A 25,761-nucleotide genomic window follows, 5' to 3' on the forward strand; every position below is an offset into this window, starting at 1 on the left:
GAAACACATTTTTCTTCCTATTTTTATGTCTTGCTTAAAATACAAGAAGGATGCCAGTCTGGCCATGAAAAACTCCTGATGTTCTAAGTTAAAAGTTGGGTTAGGTACAAAGAAAGTTTCCTGTACAGAAGAGGTAGAACCTCCAGAAAGCCTCTCTGGGCTGAAACTGATGCCCAAATGGGCAAATACTCCAATGTGTATTACAATGCAGTACATTCAAGTACAAATCTATACAAATTCCTGCCTGCTGTTCAGCCCCAGATGGATTTCATGCATGGAAGTGCTCAGCCTGCAGTTACCTCTCCCCTCCAAGGCTTTTGAGGTTTTCAGCACTGCTTTTTGGCCACTACAGCCTCAAAACCTGCAGTAGCACAACCAGGTAGGGATAGCCCTTCAAGATTTGCTGGTTGTCCAAAGTAAATAAGGCAAACTCTCCTGAGGGTCTCAGTCAGAACTTGTTCTGAGCTACGTGTAAATCAGTAAAACACACATAACTAAAACCCTTGCTTGCTGGATACTGGTTAAGTATGTGTGAAGTTAGAAATGAAGAAACAAAAGACAAATATTAAAAATTAAAAAAAAAAAGTTAATTCCCTTGCTAATCACATGAGTTTCTGATTTGTTTTCTCTTAGCAATTCTTACAGAAGCCATAAATGAAGATATGGTACATGGATGGGCCTTGAGACATAACTAAAGAGAAATATGATCAATAAAAATTGTAAATAAGATGAGACACATGGAAGTCAAACTTCTATTAATATGTGCAAGCCAGCATTTAAAATTCAGGGTAAGGAAATGTATTAGTACAAATCTGCATCAATAAGTAAGCACACTCTGGAAAACCAGGACTTTTCTGATGGTGTATGTGATACCTTGGAAACAGACTTTGGAATGCTGCTGTTGGAGAAATGTTTATAACCCACAACACTGCTACCAGCAATAGTGTATTTAGAAAAAAGTGTCAGTCCCTGAGCCAGCAGGTAAGAACCTAGAAGATATTCATATATCTCTCTATATATATTTGAAAATAAAATTTAAAAAACTAGTGATGCTTTTAGCCATAAACTCATAGGAGTAACACAACTGCAACAGTCAATGAGGGAGAAGCAAGCTATAGAGGGATGAATCAGTTTGCTACTTGAATTGCTGACAGGCTTCTCACTTCTCTCTGAGCCTCTGAAGTTCACCCTGTAGCCTCTTGGGTCCCAGGTGGGCCCAGAAACGCAGCACTGCTGAGGGGCTTCCCAGAAATACCTGAATCCAGAGCACAACAGGTAACAGCAAGAAACTATCAGCAGTCTGGTTACTTCTTGTGTATCTGTGCACCAAGGAGAAGGAAATTGAAAGTGGGGTCTAGAGATGAAGAGAAAAGGAAAGAGAAGAGAAGAGGAGAGAAGACAGAAGAGAAAAAAGAAAGAGAGGAGAGGAGAGGAGAGGAGAGGAGAGGAGAGGAGAGGAGAGGAGAGGAGAGGAGAGGAGAGGAGAGGAGAGGAGAGGAGAGGAGAGGAGGAGAGGAGAGGAGAGGAGAGGAGAGGAGAGAGGAGAGGAGAGGAGAGGAGAGGAAGAGGAGAGGAGAGGAGAGGAGAGGAGAGGAGAGGAGAGGAGAGGAGAGGGGAGGAGAGGAGAGGAGAGGGGAGGAGAGGGGAGGAGAGGGGAGGAGAGGGGAGGAGAGGAGAGGGGAGGAAAGGAAAGGAAAAAGCAAAGCAGAGAAAAAGAAAAGGAAAAGAAAAGAAAAGAAGAGAAAATAAAAGAAGAGGAAAAAGAAAAAGAAAAGAAAAGAAAAGAAAAGAAAAGAAAAGAAAGAAAAGAAAAGAAAAGAAAAGAAAAGAAAAGAAAAGAAAAGAAAAGAAAAGAAAAGAAAAGAAAAGAAAAGAAAAGAAGAAAAGAGAAAAGAAGAAAAGAGAGGGAAAAGGAAGAGGAAAAGGAAAAGGGAAAGAGAGAGAAAGAGGAAAAGGAAAAAAAGAAAAAGGAAAAGGGAAAGGAAAAGGGAAAAGGAAAAAAAGAAAGAGAGGAACCTGAAGATACCCTGCTCAGGCAGGAGGGGTAGGACTAGATGATCTCTAGAGGTCCTTTACAACCCCTAACATTCTATGACTGATTCCATGAAACAGGAGAAGCAACCACCCATGAGCAAAGCTGGGCCAAGGTCTGCAGTCTGTGCATGTCCCAGCTTGGCTTTCTCTGGAGTGAACAAACCCCCAGCCAGAGCTGCCCCTGCTCAGGAAGATCCCAGATGGGCCTTGGGGAACCTGGGTTTGGTGCCAAGCCACCGAAAGGTCTGTGTGACCAGAAGGACAATGGGACCACTCCAGAACAGAGCCTGATGCTTCTCACCACACTGGAGATGAAAAACAGCAACAAAACTGAGAGGCAGGAAAAAGGGGAAAGTCCTGTGAAGGGTTGGTATGACCCTGTTTGATCAGCTTATGTCACTGCTCTCAGAAACAATTTGTTTCTACAGAAACTGAAATGCCAATAGTCCAGAAAAAACAATATCCTTGGGTCAAAATCAATCTTTCCTCAGATGCCAAACTATTTACATATTAACACACTGGAAAACTTTAGGTGTTGGTTGTTGGAAACTCAACAAGGCTGCTCAGTATGTCCAGTTTCTTCAGATTATTTTTTTCCCAATGTGTCCAAGTGCAGCTGGCTCAGTTGCAAATGGCATCTATGGAAGAAGGAACACTTCAGGTCTCTGAAACAGAAAACAGAAATACTGAGATTTAATGATATGGGAATTACAGTGAATTATAAATTTGCCTTCAAGGGGGAAATTAGGTTTTAATTGGAAAAGAGAGCACCATAATGAAGGTAAAGCCAGAAAATGGTGGGCACTCACTTCTCTCAGAGTTTTGAGGAGCTTTTGGCAGCCAAATGAAAAATACTTGTTTTTCAAGTTAGATTCAGATGACCAGGTGCTTTTAGTGAGGGCAATATGTATAAGGAAGCAAAGCCAAGATGTAGGGTTCAGAGCAATTAATAACATTTAGCAAGTGTGGAGCCAAAAAAAAAAAAAAAAACAGGTCCCAGAAACGTGGCCACTTTATCAGGAAAATGTATGTGCAGGAAGCATGAAGGCAGGATAACCCAGCTGCTGGGTTTGGTCAGGTACAAACCTGCTTTCATCACAGAATTGTCACTGCTGGAAAAGACTTTACTGATGACAAGGAAGAGAAATCCCACAGCCTTTCCCTCATCCACCCGGGCACAGGATGAGATCAGGCTGGTCAGGACTTGCCTTTCCTGAACCCTTGCTGGCTGGACCACTCTCTATTATTGTATATTAATAGTTATTAAAATATATACACCATACTATATGGATATTGCACTAACTGGCTTCAGATTGGGTGAATTCCTCCTCCTCTCCACTCAGAGTACTTTGGTGTGATAAGCAAGAACAGTTTCTCCTCTCTTTCCTCTTAAATTTTTCTTCTATCAGAAGGAGAAGGAAGTGAGTCTGGGATTCTGGTGTGACACCTTGCCCATTATTTGAATTTCTTGGTGCCTGTTTTAGATTCTTGTCTCTGCCTCTGTTCCTGGCTACTGGGCAAGGACAGCAAAAATTCCAGCATTTCTTCATCCAGTTCTCTTGACTTTGCCAACACAATTTTGTGGTTAGTGTTTCAGTAGTGCTGCAATACACACTGCTGAGACAGATGCTCTACCTATAATTCTGGTAGTATCTCAGATAATCTACCTACTCTTGGCTAAAATTCAATTTTTCTTTTAGTTTATCTGCAGGAACGAGTGCCAGAAAGCACACCAAAGCTACCTTGTAGAATTTCCCAGGTTTTGGTTAAAGGAGGCAATTCCACCCCCACTCCAAAATAAATGAATTTCACTCCTCATTTCACATTCCTAGCAATTTGCTGCACTGATTTCTCCCATGATGTTCAGAGTCCTGATGGATTTTCCTCTGCTTTCCACTCTTGTTACAGATTTCTGTTGTGCCATTCATCTTCAGATTAAAGTTTTCAAGGCCTTGTACCTTCTTCAGGGAAAGGATATCACCTAGAAGTTAACTCAGACAGTGCCTGGTGGCCACTGTCCCATGGCTTGCAGGCAAGTCAAGGATTTCTTCCCCAGTCCTTGTGCCCAGGAGCTGAGATATGAAACCCAGAGAGCCAGAGCAATGCTGGCACACAGAGGCTCAGCAGGGCTGTTTTAAAGGCAGATGTTGGATTTCAGTGCTCCTTGGGCTACAATTTAGCCTACAATTTAGGTTTATCTCTTCCCAAATGGTTCATTGTAGCTTTGATGCTAGGAAGATACTCATTTTGGGATGCCCACAATTTTTATATTTATCCTTCTGTGAAAGTAAAAGACAAAATTTAAAATGCAAGTAGGGAAGACAATGTTGTTCTAAATGATGGAAAGGATCAAGTAAAGTGACAGCAAGCATCTTTGTGAGTGTCCCAGAAAGCAAAAGCCCTGCAGCTTGGGGGGACAGAACAGTCACACCATCTGCAGAGGAACCAAAGGGCTCTGGTGACATGGGGTATTCTGTGTTGGACCTAACAGCCCCAGTTACTTGGATAAAGATTCAGTCTTCAGTGTTCATAACAGACTGGTTAAAGTAAGTTATTTGGAGGAAGCAAAACAGTATTATGACCCTTCCTGCCTTAGTGAGCAATGAGGAAAAGGAGCCAGGAGGAGAATCCTCACATTTCCAACACATGATACATGCAAGGGGCCTCTGACAAAGTCAGTGCTGCCATCAACTTCTGAATCCTACATTAAAAAATACCACTGTAATAACTCAGCAGTTCCTAGAAGCTTCTGCTTTCATGGTAGCTTTAAGTAAACTTATTCATCTGTGAAGGCTGGAACTGTGTGGACAAGCTGCTGGCTATTTTTACAGCTGTACCCCAGTGTGCAGTGCACATCCCTGAGCACAGACCACACTCCCCTTGGAATACTCACCTTGGAATTACTGTCTTGATGCAGGCTCAGCACCTGGCTTCTGCACCCCAAAGGCAGTGATGAAAATATTCACTACTACTATAATGAATACCAGTCCAGTTGCAAGGTTGTTGAGGAAATCCAGCTTTCCATGCTTTGCAGGGTTGTTAAGGTCATATTTGACTTTAAAGAGAAAGAAACAAAAAAATTAATTGTACGTTCAAAATCCAGAATAAAAATCTTCACTACTACTGTAGTTCCAGAACTTCTCTTACACTGAGCTATTTGCATCAGTCAGACTGAAAAGGGAAGTCAGAATCTGCAGTGTCAGGAAAAGTGCTAAGGGGAGGATCTTTAACCACAGGAGCCCAGCAGCTTCCAGTAATGAGAATCAAGGCACATGGGAAGGGATGGATGCACAAACATTACTTGAAATCTCCTGAGTTCTTTGGAAACCTTGTTTTGTTGTAGACTTTAGGTGTTTAAAAAATATTTCGATCTTGAATAGATGAAGCTTGAAGCCCTGACAGGATGGGATGGAGTTAAATTTCTTTGCAGACAACCCAAGCTCTTTACCAGCATTTTTCTTGTACTGGTGCCCCACCCCAGCTGCACTCCCTGCTTTTGCTCCAATTCTGGTTGTAGAAAGCAAGGGCATTAGATCTGTTAAAGAGAGGAAGGTTTCAGAGCAGTGCAGCCACAGTTCAGCTGTGTAAACATTTCCTTTGTTTCTTGCAGATGTCCTTTGGTTGAGCTGCTAATGGGAGTGAGGGAGGAACAGGCAGGGGAGATAACACTCATTTAGTTTAAACTTGATTCCAGGTCTTGTGAAAACATACAGATGAGCTACATGGGACTGACAGCAGAGCTGATGATAGAGTAAAGCATGTGCTTGCACAGGACAGTAAGGACTCTGGGGAGGCTTGCCTGGCATCACCTGGAACCCCAAGATTCTCTCTGCTCTCCTGCAGCTCAGGCTCTGCTAAAGTCCTTTGATACTGATGGAATGAGTGATGATGAAGTGTGCAGTGTGCTTAGGGATTTGATTTGTCTGTTCAGACTCCTTGTTCCAAGTCCATGGATCACTGGAGCTTTTGTGTGCACGTACAGGAGAGAAAGTTTGTACCTGACAAGTTTTTACAGCCACAGGAATAAAACTTTCTGATGAGCTTGTGCAGAGACGTGTGGCTGACAGCTGCTGTATGAAACAAACTTTCTTAATGCTTTCAACTCAATAAACTTGCCAACCCTGCAGAACTTAACCACAGAACCAAGACTCTCCTGCTTGTCGATGTGGTGGCAAACATCCTGGTGATGCTGAAGGATTAAAAGCCAGGTTCATGTGGGTAGCTGGAAAGTCTCATGCTGTTTTGGTTTCAAGGAATTCTGGGCACCTGTTCAAACCATGTTTGCTGAAGCAGAAGAGTCAAACATCACAAGCCAGCACTGAGGAACAGCATGGGGGAACCATTTGAAAATCTTCAGCTACTGTGTAGGTATGAAATAATTTAAGCTCATCAGAATTAAACCATGAAAATGAGCTTGAGCACATCTAATAAACACCTAGAGCTACATGGATGCCTGCATCCCAACAGTACTTGGAAGGGCTCTAGTACTGAATGAAGCAGAATATATGAAACTGAGTAATGAATCCTGAAGTAAGGAAGAAAAGCATTTTGGATGCTTGGTTTAAAAAAGGAAAAGCAATATTTGACCCAATGTGTGTTGTGAGTTAAAAGAAATCATGCTCAAAGCAGAACTGACCCTTGCAGAGCTTTCCATTTGTCCAAGTAAGGGTCAGAGAAGACAAGAATTGCTTGTCAGGCTCTGGATTTTTTTGCAGTAGCATTGCAGTAATCCTGTCTTTGTGATTATAGTACTTAGGATGAGGGTGTTTGTGAAAATGCTCTTAAGAACAGTTATTCTTTAAGTATTTTATTATAGTGGGATCAGAGGACTATGATTCAATGCCACAAACTATTTCAAGATATTCTTTGCTTTTCTTCCAAAAAGTAAAGATTACAAAATCTTAAATCCCTTTCAAGGACAAGTCTGCTGAACATTTTTCAAAATGTTTTTGTGAAAGACTCTTTTAAAGGGGGAAAAGCCTTTAAACCCTGGTAGAGAACTATAAGAAGTGGTAGCTCCTGGGATAAACCTCTGTCCCAAGGAAAGAAACTGGATGGTTGCACAGCCTTTTGCCTGGACTTGTGAGAGCTTGTAAATGGCAGAATTTTGTGGCTGGACAGAAAGACAAACTTCCCACAAGCCAAAACTACCAAATACCTGCTGTGAAAAGCAAATTCTTGCTGTGATGCCTGTGTCTGTGTATCCCATTTCCTATTTTCAGTGTTCTGAGCTCAGGACAGCATCTCTGCATCAGCTGCAGACTGCTCCAGGCTGGGGGCTTTCCTCACTCCCAGCTGCTGGCTGTGGAACCAGGCTCAGCTCCTGAGGAATCCCACTTTTTGCTCCCTGATCTGAGAACTCAGCTCAGCTTTGGGGCTGGGGCTGCTGAGTACTCTCTTTACTCTCAAAGAGAAAAATTAGAGATGGAAGCCACTTGGGCAATGTCTGGCAAAAAACAAGCATTAAAAAGCAATGCCTCAGCATCTACTGAGAAATTATTGCCCAACACAAACCAGGAACCTGTTTGCAGCCTCAAAGCCTGCTTAACTGAAACAACCACCAGGGAGATGCCTTCAACCAAGGAACATGGAAGTGTTTTGCTCATTTTTCCATCACTCTCTTTCCACATCCCCCAGTATCAGCAGGTTACTTTTCCCAGTCCCTTTCTAGAATCTCCTCTGAGCCAGGACCAGGATTTTGCTCCTTTACCAACTCCAACACAAGCAGACACAGCTATATTCTGTCTCTTTTGTAAAAAAGGAAACAGCTACATCAGCTCGTGCATCCTGGCTTCCTAGAAACTTTCTCCTTGAACAGAAAGTTGTTTTTCCAGTTGCCCTAAAAACCACACTAAAAAACAAACAGAGATGCCTTGTGTGAACCCTGGTGTCACCTTTGAGGCTTTTCATTCATGGTAGAATTAAGATCTGAACCCATTAATTTAAAGGGAAAGATCTGGAAAAATATTACAAGAACATTTCTTTATTTCTCACTAGCAAAAGAAGTGATCCACAGCTGTTTCCTCTGGCTGACATCATCATTTATTTTGGTGAATAATGCGGTTCAACTGATGCAGAAATCTCTCTGATTTCCACAAGTATCTTTGATCAACTCTCCAAAGTTACATTCTGGGGTTTTAGGTGCTGCTAATGACTGCTGAAGCTTAGCAGCAACTTCACAAAGTGCCACTGGATTCTTTTTGCATTTGCCTTGGGAAGATATCCCAGTGGGTTAAGACAGTGAAATGCTGAAGGCTTATTTAAGGTTAAAACAGGAAACTCAGGTTTCCAGAAGTGTTCTGTCTCTCCACTTTCTGTGGAGTTTTAGTTGGGGTTTTTTTTGGTAATTGATGCTCACTTAGTGATGACATAGAAATGAGCTTGAGTCTAGAGCTGTATAGATCAATATTTTGTCTCACAGAATAATGCAGAGGGTGTAGGACATATGGGTACCTCTAATGTAGCAATACTGACTTAAAATATCTCACCTTTAGTGGTGGGTACTGGTTCTTATTGTCTCAGACACTGTACCTATTAATACTGAATAGTGGATCCTCTATTTTTTAAAAGACCAAAGATGCTGCAATTCAACTTCTAGGAATGCAGAGGTCTGTAGTTCAACAAGTAAGACAAAAAGGGGGGGAAGGGGAGGGCAGGGAGCAGGGAACTAGTTCTACTTGTTCTCATTAAATGTGTCCAGAACATGCACTAATGCAACTCCCATTTGAACTTGTTATCTTGAAATTATTTCTAGTATAAGTTTAAGTTATTGCACCACATTTCTTTCATAGAAAGCATAAAAAGTTTCCCTAGTGTTAAGCAGAATTCAAGACAATTTATTTGTAGGCACAGGATCCCACTTGGACTGTGATGTGATGTGATTGTGATGGGGTGGGATGGGGTGGGATGTGATGATATGCAAGGTAAAAAGTTTTGACTGAAGTGATAGTAAGTGCATAATAGATGAGGAACATTCTTATGATGAAATCCTGCTCCAAGTAGCCTGCTTTTCTTCTCAGCTTTTCTTTCAGTTTAACTGAATAATAAGTATATTTCTACCACTCCCACCTAGAGATTTAGGATGCTTTGAGTAACTTCTTAATTGTAGAACTATGGGGTTTTTTTGTCCAAGCCTTTGCTGTCAAACCTTTAAATAAACCAAATACAATGTGCCACACCAACATGACTACAGACATCTCAACTTTCACTTCTGTTGCAGAGTTCCTACATACACAATATGTTCTTATAATATTAGTTATGATATGACAGATATGGTACAAATACATTTTGGTTGTAAGATTAAGTAACAGGTCTTGCCAGGAACAATATTATGAAACTGGGAAGGCTGCATAAGCCTATCTGGCTTATTAAGACTTCTTTTACAGTATTTCATAATTTTCCTTCCTCTTCAGGCCTTCTGAAAAGAAAAATATTAATGCTCTGGGAAAATTAGTATGAGGAAGTTGGTCAAAACTAAAGTTTCCACAAAAAGCTGCCTTTACTCCTCCTGTTGCAACATTTCTATGGTCTTAAGAGATAGCTTTAATCAATTCTGAGATAAATACTTTTAAATATATCATCATTTTAAAAAACAAATGGGGATTCTAGATATGGGTTAAATTCTACAAGAAAAATCCATGTCAATGGTTCTTGCTTTTGCTACATACCAAGGAATATCAGGAGCACTCCCACTATAACTTGCAGCATGAGTGACAGGCTGATAAGAATGATAAGTGGGATGTAGAAGGAAAAAGAAGGTCCTTGCTCCATCACAGCTTTCAGCTGGGAGGCATTGGCCATCAGCAGGGCTATGTCCAACATGCTCTCTGCAGCACTCTTCTTGTTGGCATAGTGGTTGATATTAATGGGTCCATTTCTTTGAAACCACTGGGACCTTCTGTGCTGAAATTGGGAGAGAGGAAAAAGATTATTCACATCTCTTCACTGGTGAAGTCAGTGAGCAATCCCTTGGCCCATCAGTTGGTAATGGTACCAGTTGGTAATGGTACCAGTAATGGTCCTGCCAGGGTGGCACTGGGACTCCCAGGGCACCTTTTCCACTGCCCAACCCCTGACAGGAGAGCACTGGGCTGGGGCAGATCCACCTTCTCCAGCTTGCAGGATGGGTCTGAACAGTCAGTATGTTTCTATCCTGGGAAAAAGAAGTATTAAAGGAGCTGAAAAGTTGGCACTGATAAAAACTGTGAGGGAAAACCCCACTGTTGAACAATCAAGCAAACAACAGACTGCTATTTTACTCCTAAAGGCATGCTTCAAAATACAAATTATTAATTAAATTCACCCTCTGTTGTCACACATCTGCATAGTTCCTGAACTGCTCATGAGGATTTTTGTGGAAATTGGCCACTTGTATAAACTTTCCTTGACCTCTTTCCCTACTGCATTTTGCTCTGCCATGCCACTCTCCAGGTCCATCCATACACAGGGAGCTGGTTTTCTGTTTATGTGTCATATGATCTGTGGTTGCCAAGCACTGCCCAGCTACAAGGAACTTTTCTTTCCATTTTCAGTTGTTTGGATTTTTAAAAAATTCCCTTGCAAACAAACAGGAACATAAAAAACATCTGCAGGGAAAAGCCAGAGCCAGTTAACCCAGTGGAATGAATGAGTTTTTCTTGATGATGATTCATGTGATCCAACGTGAAATTCCACAGCTCATCTCTCAGGGATGATTTCTATGTATCTAGAAATTAGATGTATTTTAGAGTAACTTGGTTAGGCTTAAGACACCTAACTCTGCAGTGAGGAAAGGGTAAGTAACCCTCTCTTCTGCACCCTCTGAGTGGGTTAAGCATTTCATCCTCACTGCTCTTACTTCTAGACTTTCTTTCCAAATTAATACACAAATACATTAAAGTAAGCTTATTCCAGCTGACTGATTTAAACCTGCTTCTTAGAGACCTTTTCACTGCAGAAATGTGTTCTGCTGCCCAGAAAACACTGAGGGAAGTCTCACTTCAAGGTCAGCTCAAATGCAGCAAACACCCTCTGGTTGCTCTCTTCAGCAGCACTAATAACCATCAAATTTCCAGCTCCAAAGCCAGGTTTGCCACTGTCCAGACCTGAAAGTGTCCTTTTTAATAGGCCAGACCTTGATGTGCAGAGCAAACACATTGCCAGTTTTTCCCGGGCACTCAAATACCAAACTTGACCTATTTTCACCAGACATGTTCTAATCAACCACAGGAGTGAAAAATGCCACAGGGCAAACAGGAGGCTGTTTATCTGCAAAGAAAAGGAAGCCATGGGACCAAAGCTTCATGCAGATGGCTTCTTTACTGGGACTGAGCTCCCAGAAAGAAAATGGCTCTGGGATGGATAGTGGCTTCATTCAGAAAGAAGTGGAGACTCGTTTGGTTTTGTCTGTATCCCACTATTAAAAATGCAGTTTGGTTGGGGAATCTGTCCCGCATTAGTCACCTTTTCTCTCTCCAGACAGAGCCTCCTCTTCCCATCCCCCTGCTCCATTAAACCACTATAGTGTTGGGATGCTTTGGAAAAAATCCTGTCATTCTAGTGCCCCATTCAGCAGAAGCATTAAACCAGGTGCAGATGTTCATTTCCTCAGGGAAAGCAGCACAGAATATAGGCTGGCAGTACCCAGTAGAAAAAAACCACATTTTTCTGTCTATTGTACAGTAAAAAGCCACATGCACACATTTAGCTCTTGGCTACCTACTGCTAGTGGTGTAAGAGTAATGTTATGTGTGTAATAGCAGAATCCAGTTTCTGGGCATGAACTTAAAAAGAATTTAAAATAAATTCTTCTCTGTGTACTGTAGAAGTAACATGATCTATTTTGTCACGAGTCTATATAGAGAATTTTTACCTATGCCTATCAGCTCATGAACTCCTTCCTGCAAAAACACTGACTTTGAAAAAACTACCAGGGTAGCTGTGACTCAGTTCTGAATCCTGATGGAAGGGGAAAGTAGTAAAACCATGATGATGACTTTGTTTTCACTTGATATAGGAATGGGATCATGTTTTACAGGGCTTTTCCTCTTTTTTAACTCTACAAAAACCAGCCTGGGCTCCATCTACCTTTCAGTTACCTCTGTGACTACATGATACAAGACAGCTCAACATACACACAGAATATGATCCTTTCTTTTTCCCAGGGCAATGTATTGCTGCACCCCTAGGAGCTTGCTGTTTGCTGTTTTTCTGTATGGTCAGGAGCTGCAGATGGAAGCAGCAGCCTATGGGGTTTGAACTGTGGCAGAGGCAAGGGTTTTGAGTCACTTCTGCACACCAATAAATGGGTGCTTCTCAAAGTAGGGTGCTACTAAGGCAAACCAAGGTTAACTTTCTTATTCCTGGAATGACAGCTCAGCTATTTACCATGATTAGATCCCCCAAAATTCCATTTTACTCTGTTGTTTTCAGCTACCATTCCTGGAAGCAGACCAGTTCAGAACTGAAACTAGACATAAGAAGAACTGAAATGTCAGTTCCACTGTGCAGAGCTTTTTCTCAGGCTGTGATTTGGCCTTCTGCCAGGAGAAAGGACCTGTAATGATGAAAGCCCCTGAAACAATCACTTCCCATCTCCTGAATGAGAAATGGAGCCCTTGACTCACACTGAAAAACCATAAATAATCATAAAAAAATCAACAACAATTAAAAAAAAAGTAAATTAGCCTTTCCTTCTGGAAGCAAATTGAAGGCAACTGCTGAAAGTACAGCAGCCAGCACTAGGGCAGCAATTTCTAAGCTCAGACTACGTGTTAAACAGCAATATATAGACAGACAATGAAAGGAGAGCTGCTGCCTTAACCTCAGGATAATGACAGTGCTGTACAACAGAAATTATATGGGAGCTTTGCTCTGTGGCTTCATGGTTTCAGGGATATTCCCAGCACATAGCAACACGTGCGGCCCAGAGCACCAAAGTGCACTCCCTGTGCTGGGGCTGCAGAGGGGACGTGGAGCCTGTGGGAATTCCCTGGGACACATGGGAAGCCAGGCTTTGCTCCAGGTGTCCCTTGGCAAGAGATCAGTCTGGGCTCCATGTCACCTGCAATGTCCCCATGTCACCCAAACACCTCATTACACACTTGCAGGATGCAAATTCCCTGGTACAGACAAGCTGACCCCCCCAGTTGGTGCAGCCAAACCAGCCTGGAGAAATCAGCATCTGTGTTCACCTGGGTGTGAATAAGGCCAGGGGCAACTGAGATGCTGAACCACCCTTTCCCTGCCTGCTCTCAGACCTCCTGGCACCCACAGAGCAGCAGCAGCCTCTGAACAACAGAGCAAAAAGTGATAAAAAGTCCGTGCCAGTCCGCAGGGAATGATGAAAAGGAGAGGAGTGGAAAGCCTCCTGCTCTTGCTCCATCAGGGCCTGAAGGATCCCCTGTTGTGTCTCTGCTCCCCCTGCTTGCCTGGAGCACTGCAGTTTGGAAGGGTGAAGCCAAGGTGCCAGACAGCACCCAGCACCTCCTTGCTTCTATGGAACCAAACACACCAGGACTGGAGGGTGCTGGATCCACAGCCTGGCTGGCAACTGTACCACTGCTTTGCTTCACTTGCCATTCCCATGGTACACCCAGAACTGAGTCCCTTAGAAATACAGAAAGGATTTATTCATTACATTTACTACAAAAATAAACAAAAGAGGCACTGAGGCCAATGGCCTTTGATGCTGAGTTTCAGGAGTCACCTCCAAGACCCACCTGATGATTCAACAGGAAGGGCACAGCACTGAAAATGGAAACATTTTAAAGCAAACAATAAGGTATCTTTGCTAAATAAAGATTTGTTTCTATTACAGCATTAAATTGCTACTTGTGATAATATTTACACTGCACAGAGTATTGACCAGACACTGGTGTGTGCTGAAGCAGTTCAATGAAGGGCCTGGGACACTGACCAAAACAAAGCAAACCCCAACAATTCATTTTTTTTTTCTCCTCCAACTTGACCTCACTAAATTTCCCAAAATGGTACCAGTTCATCTGTCCAGAAAAGACAGGTGGGGCTTCTGACATGCAACTCATCTGTAAGCTATAGAGGGGAAAAAAACCACCCACAAATATTATGCCTATTTTTAATCTGTATTCAGAACTTTGGTTTATTCATTTCGGTCACTGTGCCCTGCGAATGCAGGAGGAAAGAAATCATTTGGATTTAGAGAGCAAGTTTATAGAATCCATCCCTTCTTTTTTGGTATCTTCCCTAGTGCTTTACTCAGCTTCTTAAATATCTAACACCATATATATATTCTCTTAAGCAGACTGGTTTAATAATAATAATAATAATAATAATAACAACAATAATAATAGTAATGATAGTAATAATAATTGTAATAGTAATAATAATAATAATAATAATAATCTCCCTATAAAAACTCTAAAGGGTAAATATTGTCTGAACCAATAGGACCTTGACACTTCCCAGATAAGAGCCAGACTTTCTTCTGACCACTGAATTTACTGGTCTCATAATAAAGTTAACAGACACTTGCACAAGACTGGTCACTGCTTTCTTTTTAAATTCCCCTAGAAAAGCAGTATTGTGCAGCTAGCAAGGTCAGCTTCCAGTTTCCCAAATGAACACTTAGAACCAGCAAGTGCAAATTTTCATCCAGAACAGCAGCCTGAGTCACCTGCATTTTGATTTGCAATCTGTAATTGCAGCTACTTAATATCTGCAGGACCCAGAGCTCCACATGTTCATGTCTGAGTTCTGAAAACATACAAATACCTGCTTTGGTATTGGCACAGTGTTAGCACTAAATACTTCCAGGGTATTCTAACTGAGTCATTATGCAGTAGGATGCCCTTATTAAATACAGGAGGCCCACAGGGCTGTATGGGTTAATTGGCAAAACAACGCTGATTATTGTTTCTGTATTCTAAAGCAGGCTTCCAAGAGCAGCATTAGCAACATCTTCCTTAAAATGTCAGAGGATTCTTCACTTCCATGTACATTTACACTGCACTACAGTCTTCATAATCTTTGTCTTGCAGCTTACTCTGTGGATGGTTTTCTTTCTATTTTAGGTCAGTGATTTCTGTCTGCAATTGGCTGGCAGCTTTTTAACAGGCAAACAAATGAGACTGGACAAGCCTGTCAATCCTGGTGACCTCAGGGTTTGAAATGTCAGAGAGCAAGCTTCCTTAGGTTCCTGTGTTTAGGGACAGTCCTAATTTTAAAATAATGGAGAGGTAATAAGGAGGCTGTGTAAGTAAAAAGCTGAGTCACACTGATCTTACAGGGACTCTTCTGCTCCGTTACTGGGTGTTGCAACACTCTCTCACACCAAAACCATTACAAAGATGCTAAAAAGCCCCTTCTGTTTAAAAAGTAAACTTTTAAGTTCTTTAAGAAAACCACTGCACAGCATACTCTTCCAGATTTTTAGTGGGATATTCAGGAAAAATTAGTTATGTCACAAGAGGACCAGATATAACAGGAATACAGGACTGAACAGTAGACAGTTTCAGGACTTTACTTTCCCCCCCCCCAAGGATAAGCCCTAGAGTTATAGAATGGAAATAGTAACTTTATACAGTTATTTAATAATTCTCATATATGTGTCATTTCTGTCCACATTTCCATCACTGAAAATGGGCCACATGTGGCCACTCTGAAATCAAACTTCCCCTCTGTCTCACAGATCTTGCTGATCTAGAAAAATAGGGAAAATAATCTACAAAGAAAAGAAATATTGTTTCAACACAAACAGTTTAAGCTATATCAATTATGTAATGGATGATTAGATCCTTTGTACACCTCCCCAGAAGATATTCTTTCTTTTGCCCCATTAAAACATTAGATCACTTGTTCAGCTTAGTTCTGACTCACAGAGAAAACCCCTATATCTGGGCTGAATCACCAGCTACATCTCTGGCAGGAATTTCCTTAGGGGATCCAGGGGAATCTGTCCATCCAAGTCCCAGCCTAACTTCACACTAACCAGCTTGTGAGGCTTCTACCATCACACAGTATGACTGCAGGCAATTAAAAAACAAACTCAATATAAAAACTCAGTCTGTGCTCCTACACAGCATTAATTTTCTAGAGTCTTTAAAGGACTATGGGTAAGAAAAGCCACTTTCTCTATGGGCAGACAGAAAATGAAAGTATAACTATGTTAGGAAATTATAAAAAGGCAATAACCATGCTGATTCCTGAGAGCTAAAAAGTTAGTGTGAAAAAATTGGGAAAAATATCATAGAACTCAGACTGGTTTGGGTTGGAAGAGACCTTAAAACGCATCCATTCCCACCCCCTGCCATGCTCAGGGACACCTCCCACAGCCCAGGGTGCTCCCAGCCCCATCCAGCCTGGGCTGAGACACTGCCAGGGATGGGGCAGCCACAGCTTCTCTGGGAAACCTGGCACAGGGGCTCAGCACCCTCACAGAAAATATTTTTTTTCTGAATGTCTAACATAAATCTCCCCTCGTCAAGTTTAAAACCATTGCCTCTTGAGCATCAAGAGTCTCCCAACTCCCCAGGCAACCTGAGTTTCACCTCCCTTAGAGTGAAGAATTTCTTTCTAATGCCTAACCTAAATCCACCCTCTTTCAGCTTAAACCCATCAGCCCTTATCCTGTCTCTACAAACCTGCATGGCAAAGTGTCTCCCCAGTTTCCCTGTAGCCCCTTCAGGCACTGGAAGGCTCCTATAAGGTTTCCCTGGAACTTTTCCTTCCCTGGGCCAAACAGCTGCTCCAGCCCATCTGATCATGTTCCTGGCTACCCTTTCGACTCACTCCAAGAGCTCCATGTCCATCCTGTGTTGGGGACCCCAGAACTGGACACAGGGCTCCTGGTGGGGTCTCTGGAGAGCAGAGTATTCATGTTAGGGCCATAGGCACGCAGTTCCAGCACCAAGGTGGAATATTTTGGCTCATTAAATGAGTTAATCAGTACACCTGATGACTAACTTTGTGTAATGAAGTAATAACTTGTATTTGTTCTATTTACATAGAAACTTTCTCCTGTGTGATTTTTTTTCCCTGTCTTGCATTACTACTGCTCATTCCAGTGATTTTGTCTTAAAATACTGTTGCTCTCACGCATCTGTGGGCTGCCTGTTTTGTGGAGTTAGAACACTGGTTGTTTCTTCTAGATACTTAAAAACCAAGCAAACAAAAAATTATCACCAACAGTTTCAATATTTGGAGTATGTCACTCCAAACCCAGTTTGATACAAGAAATGTCAATGTAGAATTATTTCAAGGCCCCACAAATTTTAATTCTCTTACTTGCAGCATGATGCCAAAAAACTGCCATGTCCCAAAGTGATCTGGAATTAAAACACAACCTTCAATTCCTGTTTAGTAATAATACAACTCCAACAGAAGCCAACTATTCCAGAACTGTTCTGCTATCCAATTCCTCTTCACCTTCTTCATAGTTCTTTACCCTTTCACTTGGGCACTTCCTCTTCTCTTGGAAACATTAACTAGAAACTAGATTTTACAGTGTAGTGAATCCTGAGGTTTCAATATGGACCATGAAAAAGAAAAGCAAATAGAGGGAGATGAAAAAACAGTTAATACCTGCATTAGTATGAACAGATCCTATGCAGAAACAGCCAGACACTTCTGCCAAATATAACTGTTCACATTAGACTCAAGGAATTTCTTAGAATCACAGAATCATAGAATTAGCCGGGTTGGAAGGGACCTCAGAGATCATCTAGTCCAACCCTTGACCCACCGGAGCAGTTGCTAGACCATGGCACTGAGTGCCACATCCAGTCTTTTTTTAAATGTCTCCAGGGATGGAGAATCTACCACCTCACCGGGCAGTCCATTCCATAGCCTAATCACCCTCTCCGTGAAGAAATTCTTTCTAATATCTAACCTAAACCTCCCCTGGCACAACTTAAGACTGTGTCCTCTTGTCTTGTTGAAGGTCGTCTGTGAAAAGAGTCCAGTTCCCACCTCGCTACAGCCTCCTTTCAGGTAGTTGTAGACAGCAATGAGGTCTCCCCTGAGCCTCCTCTTCTTCAGGCTGAACAGCCCCAGCTCTCTCAGCCTCTCCTCATAGGGCCTGTGCTCGAGTCCCTTCACCAGCCTAGTTGCCCTCCTTTGGACCTGTTCCAGGACCTCTACATCCTTCTTAAACTGAGGGGCCCAGAACTGGACACAGGACTCGAGGTGTGGCCTCACCAGCGCTGAGTACAGGGGAAGAATCACCTCCCTGGACCTGCTGGTCTTTCTTGCTCTAAAAGTTTGTGATTTGCTAAGAAATTTATCCAAAGCAATTATGGAGTTAAAATAAAGCACATTCAATCCCTCTGTAACCACTCATTCAGAATGACAGCAGGCTGGACTAGTCTGTTTTTAATTCCTATGCTTCACCAATGCTTTGAAGGCAAGAAAACTATATATGCATTTGATGTCAGCTCTCCTGTAACAGAAGGCAGCAGCCTACTGTTGATGGGGTGCAAGAGAATTGATTCTGAGGAGAGGGCAGATGCTAGGATGGGCAGGGAGCAAACCAGTGTCATCCATGTGAGCATTCCTAAAAGCAGATGCCCCATTTTGACTCAAATACTGGGGATTCAGGCACCTGCAGATTCACAGCCTCATCAGATTTAATTGGTCAGATTTTGTAAGGTATTACCTACTCAAGAAGTCTTTCCCTATCCATTTTACTTTGCATATAATTTTTTTTTTGTATGGGCAAAAAAGTGTCTGTAGAGTTCTCTGCTACTGTATATATATAATAGCATAGAAAGGGATGTTTTGCTGCTTATTCCTTCTATGGCACTTACACAGAACTTGCAGCTTCTATGAGAAAGGAGTAACAGAATGATTATTGCTTGCAACTGAAAATGAGGCAAAATGGGAAAGTTGCTGAAAAATTTTTGGAACAGACCAACTTAAAAAAATAAATCATTGTAAGCAGCACCTGTGATGCAATCACAACTCCTTATTCATAATAATAAAAAAAAAGCTACCCAGAAGGCAGTGGCTTAAAGGAAATGCCTTCAAGCCACCAGTTTGAATTGGTTCTCTTTCAGTAGTTTCCAGGCTTTCGTAAAACCAGATTATTTTCCCCTTGGTTTGATATTCATGACTACAAGGGTTTGTCAGGAAGGGAGGGAGGACAAACAAATCTACACAATCAGTCCAGTCTGTCTGGAACCAGAAAGTTTCAGTAGTGACATGGAAGGTGATCTAGTACAACTGCTTCTATGTGGCAGAACCTTAGGCTGGAATAAGGGCTGCTTTTTAGAGTTTAGTCTCTGCCAAAACAACTTAAAAGATGCTCTTTCACCAGCCTGGCTTTTCAGATAAGCAGCATGCTTGGAAAACATCCTTTGTGTGTAAACAGAATATGGGATGCCATGCTTCCCAGTGAAGATCTCTGGTCATGTTTTGATTAGATGTGGTAGTGAAAAGCTGGGTGTTTGTCTTCTTGTTTTTGTCTGTGTTACTGTATGGAAAAAACCAAACATACAGCCCCAACCCTTTCAGGAATTCCTCCTATTTCTGTGCTCACACATCTCCTGTATAGATAACCTCGCACAACTTTTCCATCCATTCCCAACTAGTCTGAGTGGAAAACCCCCCCGGGTGCAGATTGGTGCCGGTGGGGTCTGAGAGGTTTCTGGGTGGGAGGACACCCGGTGAGCTCCCCTTGGGCAGGAGCTGCGGGGGCAGCGTCACAAGGACTCAGCGGGATTCTCCTTTCAGTCCTTCGCTGGCAATTGGGATGCTGGCAGCAGCATCCCTTAAAAAAAAAGTGCTGAATGAATGAAAACCGGGTAAAAAACCCATAGCGATAACCGAGCGGTACCGATAACAGGGCGGAAGCAGCGGTGAGCGCAGAGCCGCTCCCGCCCCGCGGGACATCCGCGGCTCCGCTGCCCGACGGAGCGCGGGTAAGGCTGGGCTGGGCACTGCCGCCCCGGGCTGCTCGGACCCTGTCAGAACCCTCGGCCCCTGTTCGGAACCCTCGGCCCTTGCCGGAGCCCTGGGTCGCTCCCCGGGGGACTCCTCCGCTCCCCCGCCCCGCTCCTTCCCGCCCGCCATGCCCGGACACGGCCGCAGCCGAACCCTCCTCCGCCCGCCTCACCGGCGGGACGCGCCCCGGCCCTACCCGCTCCAGCGCCGGCGGCTCCGCGCCCTCCGCCGTCCCGTTCAGCTCGTGGGTTTCGCTGCCAGAGTCCATGGCGGCAGAGGGAAAGCTCCGGCCCCGCTGCCCCCCGGGGAACCCTCTCGTCCCGGCGGCTCAGGGGCGGGAGGAGCCGCCGGCGGCAGCTGACGAGAAACTTTGTGGTGAGGCGGAGCTTGGCGGAGCTGGGGCGGACCCGGGACCGTCCCGCCCTCTCCTCACAGGCCGCCCCCGGGCTCTTATTCCGGGCCCCGGGTGGGTGCGTGGGTCTCTTCGTCCCCCCGTGTGCCCGGTGCTCGCCCCGGATCACGGAGACCCCCGTGGCAGCTCCGCCCGGGCCCGGGGTGGTTTCGGCGGCTCTAAGGGAGCTGGTGCCTGGGAAGGAGCCGGGGGTAAGCGGCGGCCTCGCACCGTCAGCGGGGGTCAGGGCCGAGCAGCTTGATTTTAATTGCAAATTGCCAGTGCTGGCCAAGAGGCATAATTCGTGCTGTGCTGGGGAGGAGTACAGGCCAGGGGTAATGCACGCAAATGTTTCCTTCTAGAAGACTCTGACTTGACAAAACTTAAAGTTGAAGGCTAGGGTTTTATTCTAAGAGCCCATGTTTAGTCAGTGTTTTTAGGCTTTCGTTTTCATTATACTATTTTTTTCTTCTCCCTAGGCTTATTTCCCCCTGTAACACAGGGGAGGATGCACACACCAGCAGTTAATAGGCAGGTTTGGTGCTGGAACATCAAGGGAACACTTGGAGGCATGGAAACAGCGGAGCTGGCAATGAGAGCAGTAAGGGAAGCCTAAACTATGCAACAAAGCAAAATAAACTAATTTTTTAAATGTTACTGTTACAAGACAACTGCACGCTACTTAAATTAGTGTTCAGAGTAAAAATTAATTAAAAGAAGAGGTGTTATATGACCACATGTTGTCTCTTTTAAGGCTAGGAATGAATTGCTCATCTTCACTGAAAATATTCTGCAATAGTTGTTTAAAAAGCCCATTCCTATGTGTAGTTTCCAAACATGTATTGCTCAGGTTAACTCCTTCAAAAATTTCTATTAGGAATCACATTTTTTTCACTCTCTAAACACAAAAAATATTCTATTTAAGGGATTTAAACATAGATTATAAACAACCATATGTAATGCAAGTAACTACAACTTTTTAAAACAAATCATGAAGGCATTTTGCTTTCCCTTGGGTAGATATTTGATTATAGAATCACAGAATTATGGAATGGTTGGGCTTGGGGAGAACCTTAAAGCTCATCCATTCCCACCCCCTGCCATGGTCAGGGACACCTCCCACAGCCCAGGGTGCTGCAAGCCCCATCCAACCTGGGCTGAGATACTGCCAGGGATGGGGCAGCTACAGCTTCTCTGGGAATCCTGGCACAGGGGCTCAGCACCCTCACAGAAAATATTTTTTTTCTTAATGTCTAACATAAATCTCCCCTCGTCAAGTTTAAAACCATTCCCTCTTGATGCTGAAGCATATACCTTGACACTGAAGCTTTTTCAGGCATGCAGTGGCTACTGAGCAGATATGAGAGTGGAGTTTTGGCAGCCACCTTACAATTTTATCAGTCTCTGTGCCTATTTAGTCCTTCAGAGTTTCTCCGGGATTTGATGGAAATTCATTACAACCTCAGCATTAAAGTGCACAGACTTCTTGTTGTTGACTTTGTGTTTTGAGCTCAGTGGTTTGGTGTGAAAGCAGACTCACTTGATGACTGAATCCATTTTTAGGGTCTAGGCAGAAGCCTATGGACAACCAGCTGTGGCTAAACACAAGTTAAGCACAAGTTAGGTCTCCATTTTTAATGCCAAAGGTCACTGAGGCTTCCATTTCACTGTACTCAGCAGTGATATTGATAATTAATTTTGTCTCAGAAAACCTCCTTGAGCCAGTATATGCTTGCAAGGTATAAAATATATATATTTAGTGGTGTGTAATATATATATTTGTCTTCACAAACTGCACAGAAATCATTTATTTAATCAGACTTCATAGGAAATCCTCCCCTATCTTGGTTTCTAGTGGCCTTCTCTGCCTCTCTTTAGTACAGTGTGCTAGAGAACACTTATTTAGAGAAAGAAATAATTTAATTATTATAATCCTTAGAAAATGGAAGAAACAATGCAGTATGAAAGCAAAGATATATTTGTTATCTCTTGTTATGCTGAGGAGAGGGCACAGTGGCAAGAGTGGCCATAAAGTGGAAAAGGTGTTGGAGTATTTGGGAGCAGTGCTGTGTTGAGCTCCCCCCTGGGGTGTTCCCAGTGGGTGTATCCTGTCACAGCTGGGGTGGTGTCACAGCTGCCAGGGTGGGTACAGTTGTGTTTTGTCAGAGCACAGTAAGAGGTGACCCTTGGAAGCAAAGCTACAAACCAGACTGTGTCAGTTCTTGCCAAGTCTGAGGCTTGGAGGGGCACAGTGCTTTCCTTGGGGTTTGTAGCAGCTGAGCTTCAGTGCTGCCCTCACCAAGGGCCTTGATCAAACACCTTAACCAGTTAATTTAACAGGCACTAATGATGCTTGGGCTGTAATGACTGCAGTGTTCAGACCCCAAGAAAAGCTGCTGAGAATCAATCATTGTCCTGTGAGGTTTCCAGAAACACTGCTATATTTTTAATTGCCTCTTTTTCTTCTTCTCTAGCTCTTTGCAAATGCCTTTTGTTAAACTTGTTTGGCGGTTGTAAAGGTTTCATTCACTCCAGTGAAAATATTCTGCCCTTAATCTTAAATATTAGAGACCTGCTCTGCATAGGTCACAGGAGTGATAGTGCTCAGTTATTCCTTCTCTGCTCTGGTTGACATTGGTGCTGCACTGCCACAAGCCAACAAGATGGGTGAAAGTGGGAATTGTTGTTAATCTGGGGGGAAATGGGTGTAACTTGAGTGGAACTGAGAAACAGCTTAGTCTGAGCTTGAGAAATGGCCTGTGAGCAGTGCTCACATGCAGTCTCAAACAGTCTGCTCTCTGTTGCATCTTTGTATTGTTGTGCTTGCCAACACAGTACCATTTTTTTTTAACAACAAATTTCCCTGTTGTTCAGTCTTTGAGGTAGTTCTGCTGGGCGAATCTGAAAAAGATATAAAGATATATACATATCTTTTTGCTGCTTATGAAGAGGACTCTGTGCTCCTGTAGAAAAACAGACCAGAGAGAAGAGAGTCAGGCAGAGAGACTGCTGATGTGATCATGCCATGAAGCAACCAGGCAACCCTGTGGGGTTGGTCATTCTTGTTTGTGTGCAAATTTGAGAAGAGTCATTACAAAATGAGAACTCTGCCAGTGACATCACATGAGTCTGAGGCAGCATTTTTAGGGTTACACTTAGATACCAGGAGGTGCAGAGAGGGTTTGGGACTGTTACTAGAACAACCACTGAAACCTGGGTGGAAATACTCAAGCCCATGAAGACCCATTGCACTGCATCTGGGCATTTTAGCTCAGAAATTTATTTGTAGTTTGTATTAGACTCTTAAGCCATTAATCATCATTCACAACACCCCACTGTTTTGGGGTTTTTTCCTCAAAATTGTTGTGATGTGTACAGACCTCTAATGAAACCTCACCAGAAGATTATGCCTTTTCACTTTTCAAGAGCTGTTTGGTTTTGGGTTTGGGCTTTTTTTTTTTTTTTTGGGGGGTGGGGAAGGGTTGAGGTTTTTTGTTTGTTTTTAGTCTAGGGATGCACTTTCTCTGTGTGAATACCACTGATGTGGCCAAAGAGACAATCTGAAGAAGCCCAAAATAAAAATTACATGGTACTACCTGGCATTTGTGGTCACTAGAAAAACAAGTTGTTATGTACTTCCTAACTAGAGCTCAAGTTCAAGTAAGCAAAATGGCATTAATGTAACCTCTGGGAAAAACAGAGCAGCCATTCAGGTCTGAGGATGATGACAGGAGACTGCCTGAGCTATTTAACATGGATATGGAGCCATTTGCAATTCCAGAACTGGTGTTTTGCCTCAGTTGTAACTACCTCACTTTCTATAATTTCCTCCTAAGTCCCTCAGCACATCCTACTTAATTTTGGTTTTTGCTGTCATCCAGATTTCTGACATAAATATGGAATTTTAGCTCCTTGCCCCAGCAGCCATTCTCAACCACACCCCTGCTTTTCTACCTGCTGTGCACATGTAGATTGGTTGTTTATTTGTTTTGGGAAGAGGTGAATGTGTGTCAGATCACTGCAACTACTCGGAGTGAAAGCACATCATTTTGTGCTGTTTCATCCTTTTTTTTGATTTCCTGTTTTTCTTCAAGCCTTGCATTATACCCTGCAGAAAATCATGCTGGCTTAGAAATAATTTTAAAGATAAATACTTAGGTTAGGCAGTTCTTGCTCCAAAAAGCTGAGTGATTTTAATGAAAATAAATTTAACAAAATACCTAGATGTTAGTAGCTGGTATCTTCTTATTTTATTACTTCTGATAGGTGTGAACTCTTTAGGAAAGAAACTGACTTTTCCCCATATACTTTCACCTGAATTATGCATTTAGTAATTTTCTCATGGTCTTCTGGCCTAATTTTCTGGTTTATGCTTGCTCTTTGTATTTATGTGAACTCCCTGGGAATTGGGAGAAGATGGAGAAAAAGGGGTTTCCATGATGAGGTCTGTGAATGACAGGACAGGATGCAGTAGAGAAATATTCTCTAACTAAGGAGAAGAGACCTGCCCTGCTTCCCTTTTTAAGGAAAAATTGGATGGGTAAAAAAAAATAAATCAAAGCATTAATTTGGAGAAAAGCAAAGGACAAACATCTGGCTGAGCAGGAGAACTGCAAAATTCCCTACATCTTCCAGGGAATGTTTCCTATGTCTTAAATCAGAGTTGCTTCATGTGCTTCTGCCTGCTAGTTCTTAGCAAGGCAACCTGTTTAAAACAACTTCACAATGTTGACAAAAATGATGTTTTTTTCCTGATTTGAGTGGTGCCTGTGTGGAGTTACAGTGCCTGCATGCAGCTGGACATACCCTGGGATGGGACTGCAAGCTGTGGCTTCTGTGTCCATAATTTAGATCTGGCCTGTTGCATCCCCTGGCCCTTCCTGAGGTCTGTGTTTAAGTGACACTATAAGTTCTGTGGAGCCACAAGGTGTTTTGCAATATTTATATTACAAAATTATGGACTTCCACAAACTGCAGCGTAGTCTGGAGCAATCCAGGGCAGATAAGGCTGGAAGGATGTGATCACAGCTCTCAAGCACATACAGACTGCAGAAATGTTTAAATTGACTGTGTGGACCGGGCTGTGCATTGGAGAGAAAGAGAAAGAACAGGGTTTAAACTGGTTTGGGTCATGGCTAAACCATCAAGAGGCAGTCGTGCGTGAGGAGTTGGTTGGGCAGACTCACAGAAAGATATTTAGATAAGCTGAAATTTGTCAGAGTAAGGTTCTGATTCAAGAATTAGTGGTAGCAGCACAACTACTACAGCCACATTACCAGTGGAAGGCCATTAAAATAGATTTTGAAGCACTGTAAGAAGTGGGGTTTCCATTTGGGGGTGCGTTGTCCAGACAGAGTGACTTCTGTCCTGCAGGCAGAGAACCAACTCTGCTCCCTCAGAAACCCCCGAGGAGAGCACAGGAGCTTTCCTGGATCCACTAT

At 43.0% G+C, this 25,761-nt stretch overlaps 1 protein-coding gene across 1 annotated transcript; it reads right to left on the reverse strand.

The window, feature by feature from the left end:
• Positions 1 to 1,937: 1,937 nt before the first annotated feature.
• On the reverse strand, positions 1,938 to 20,278 carry NINJ1 (ninjurin 1). The gene is made up of 4 exons (XM_030458436.1): positions 20,126 to 20,278; positions 9,702 to 9,936; positions 4,928 to 5,089; positions 1,938 to 2,699 (listed from the first exon to the last, which is right to left on the reverse strand). Exons 1-3 carry the CDS (start codon positions 20,195 to 20,197, stop codon positions 4,935 to 4,937), a joined length of 462 nt encoding a protein of 153 aa, XP_030314296.1. The 5' UTR covers positions 20,198 to 20,278; the 3' UTR covers positions 1,938 to 2,699; positions 4,928 to 4,934.
• Between the last annotated feature and the right edge of the window lie 5,483 nt (positions 20,279 to 25,761).

The sequence above is a fragment of the Calypte anna genome, chromosome 12, assembly GCF_003957555.1.
Source record: "Calypte anna isolate BGI_N300 chromosome 12, bCalAnn1_v1.p, whole genome shotgun sequence".
Classification (NCBI taxonomy): Eukaryota; Metazoa; Chordata; class Aves; order Apodiformes; family Trochilidae; genus Calypte; species Calypte anna.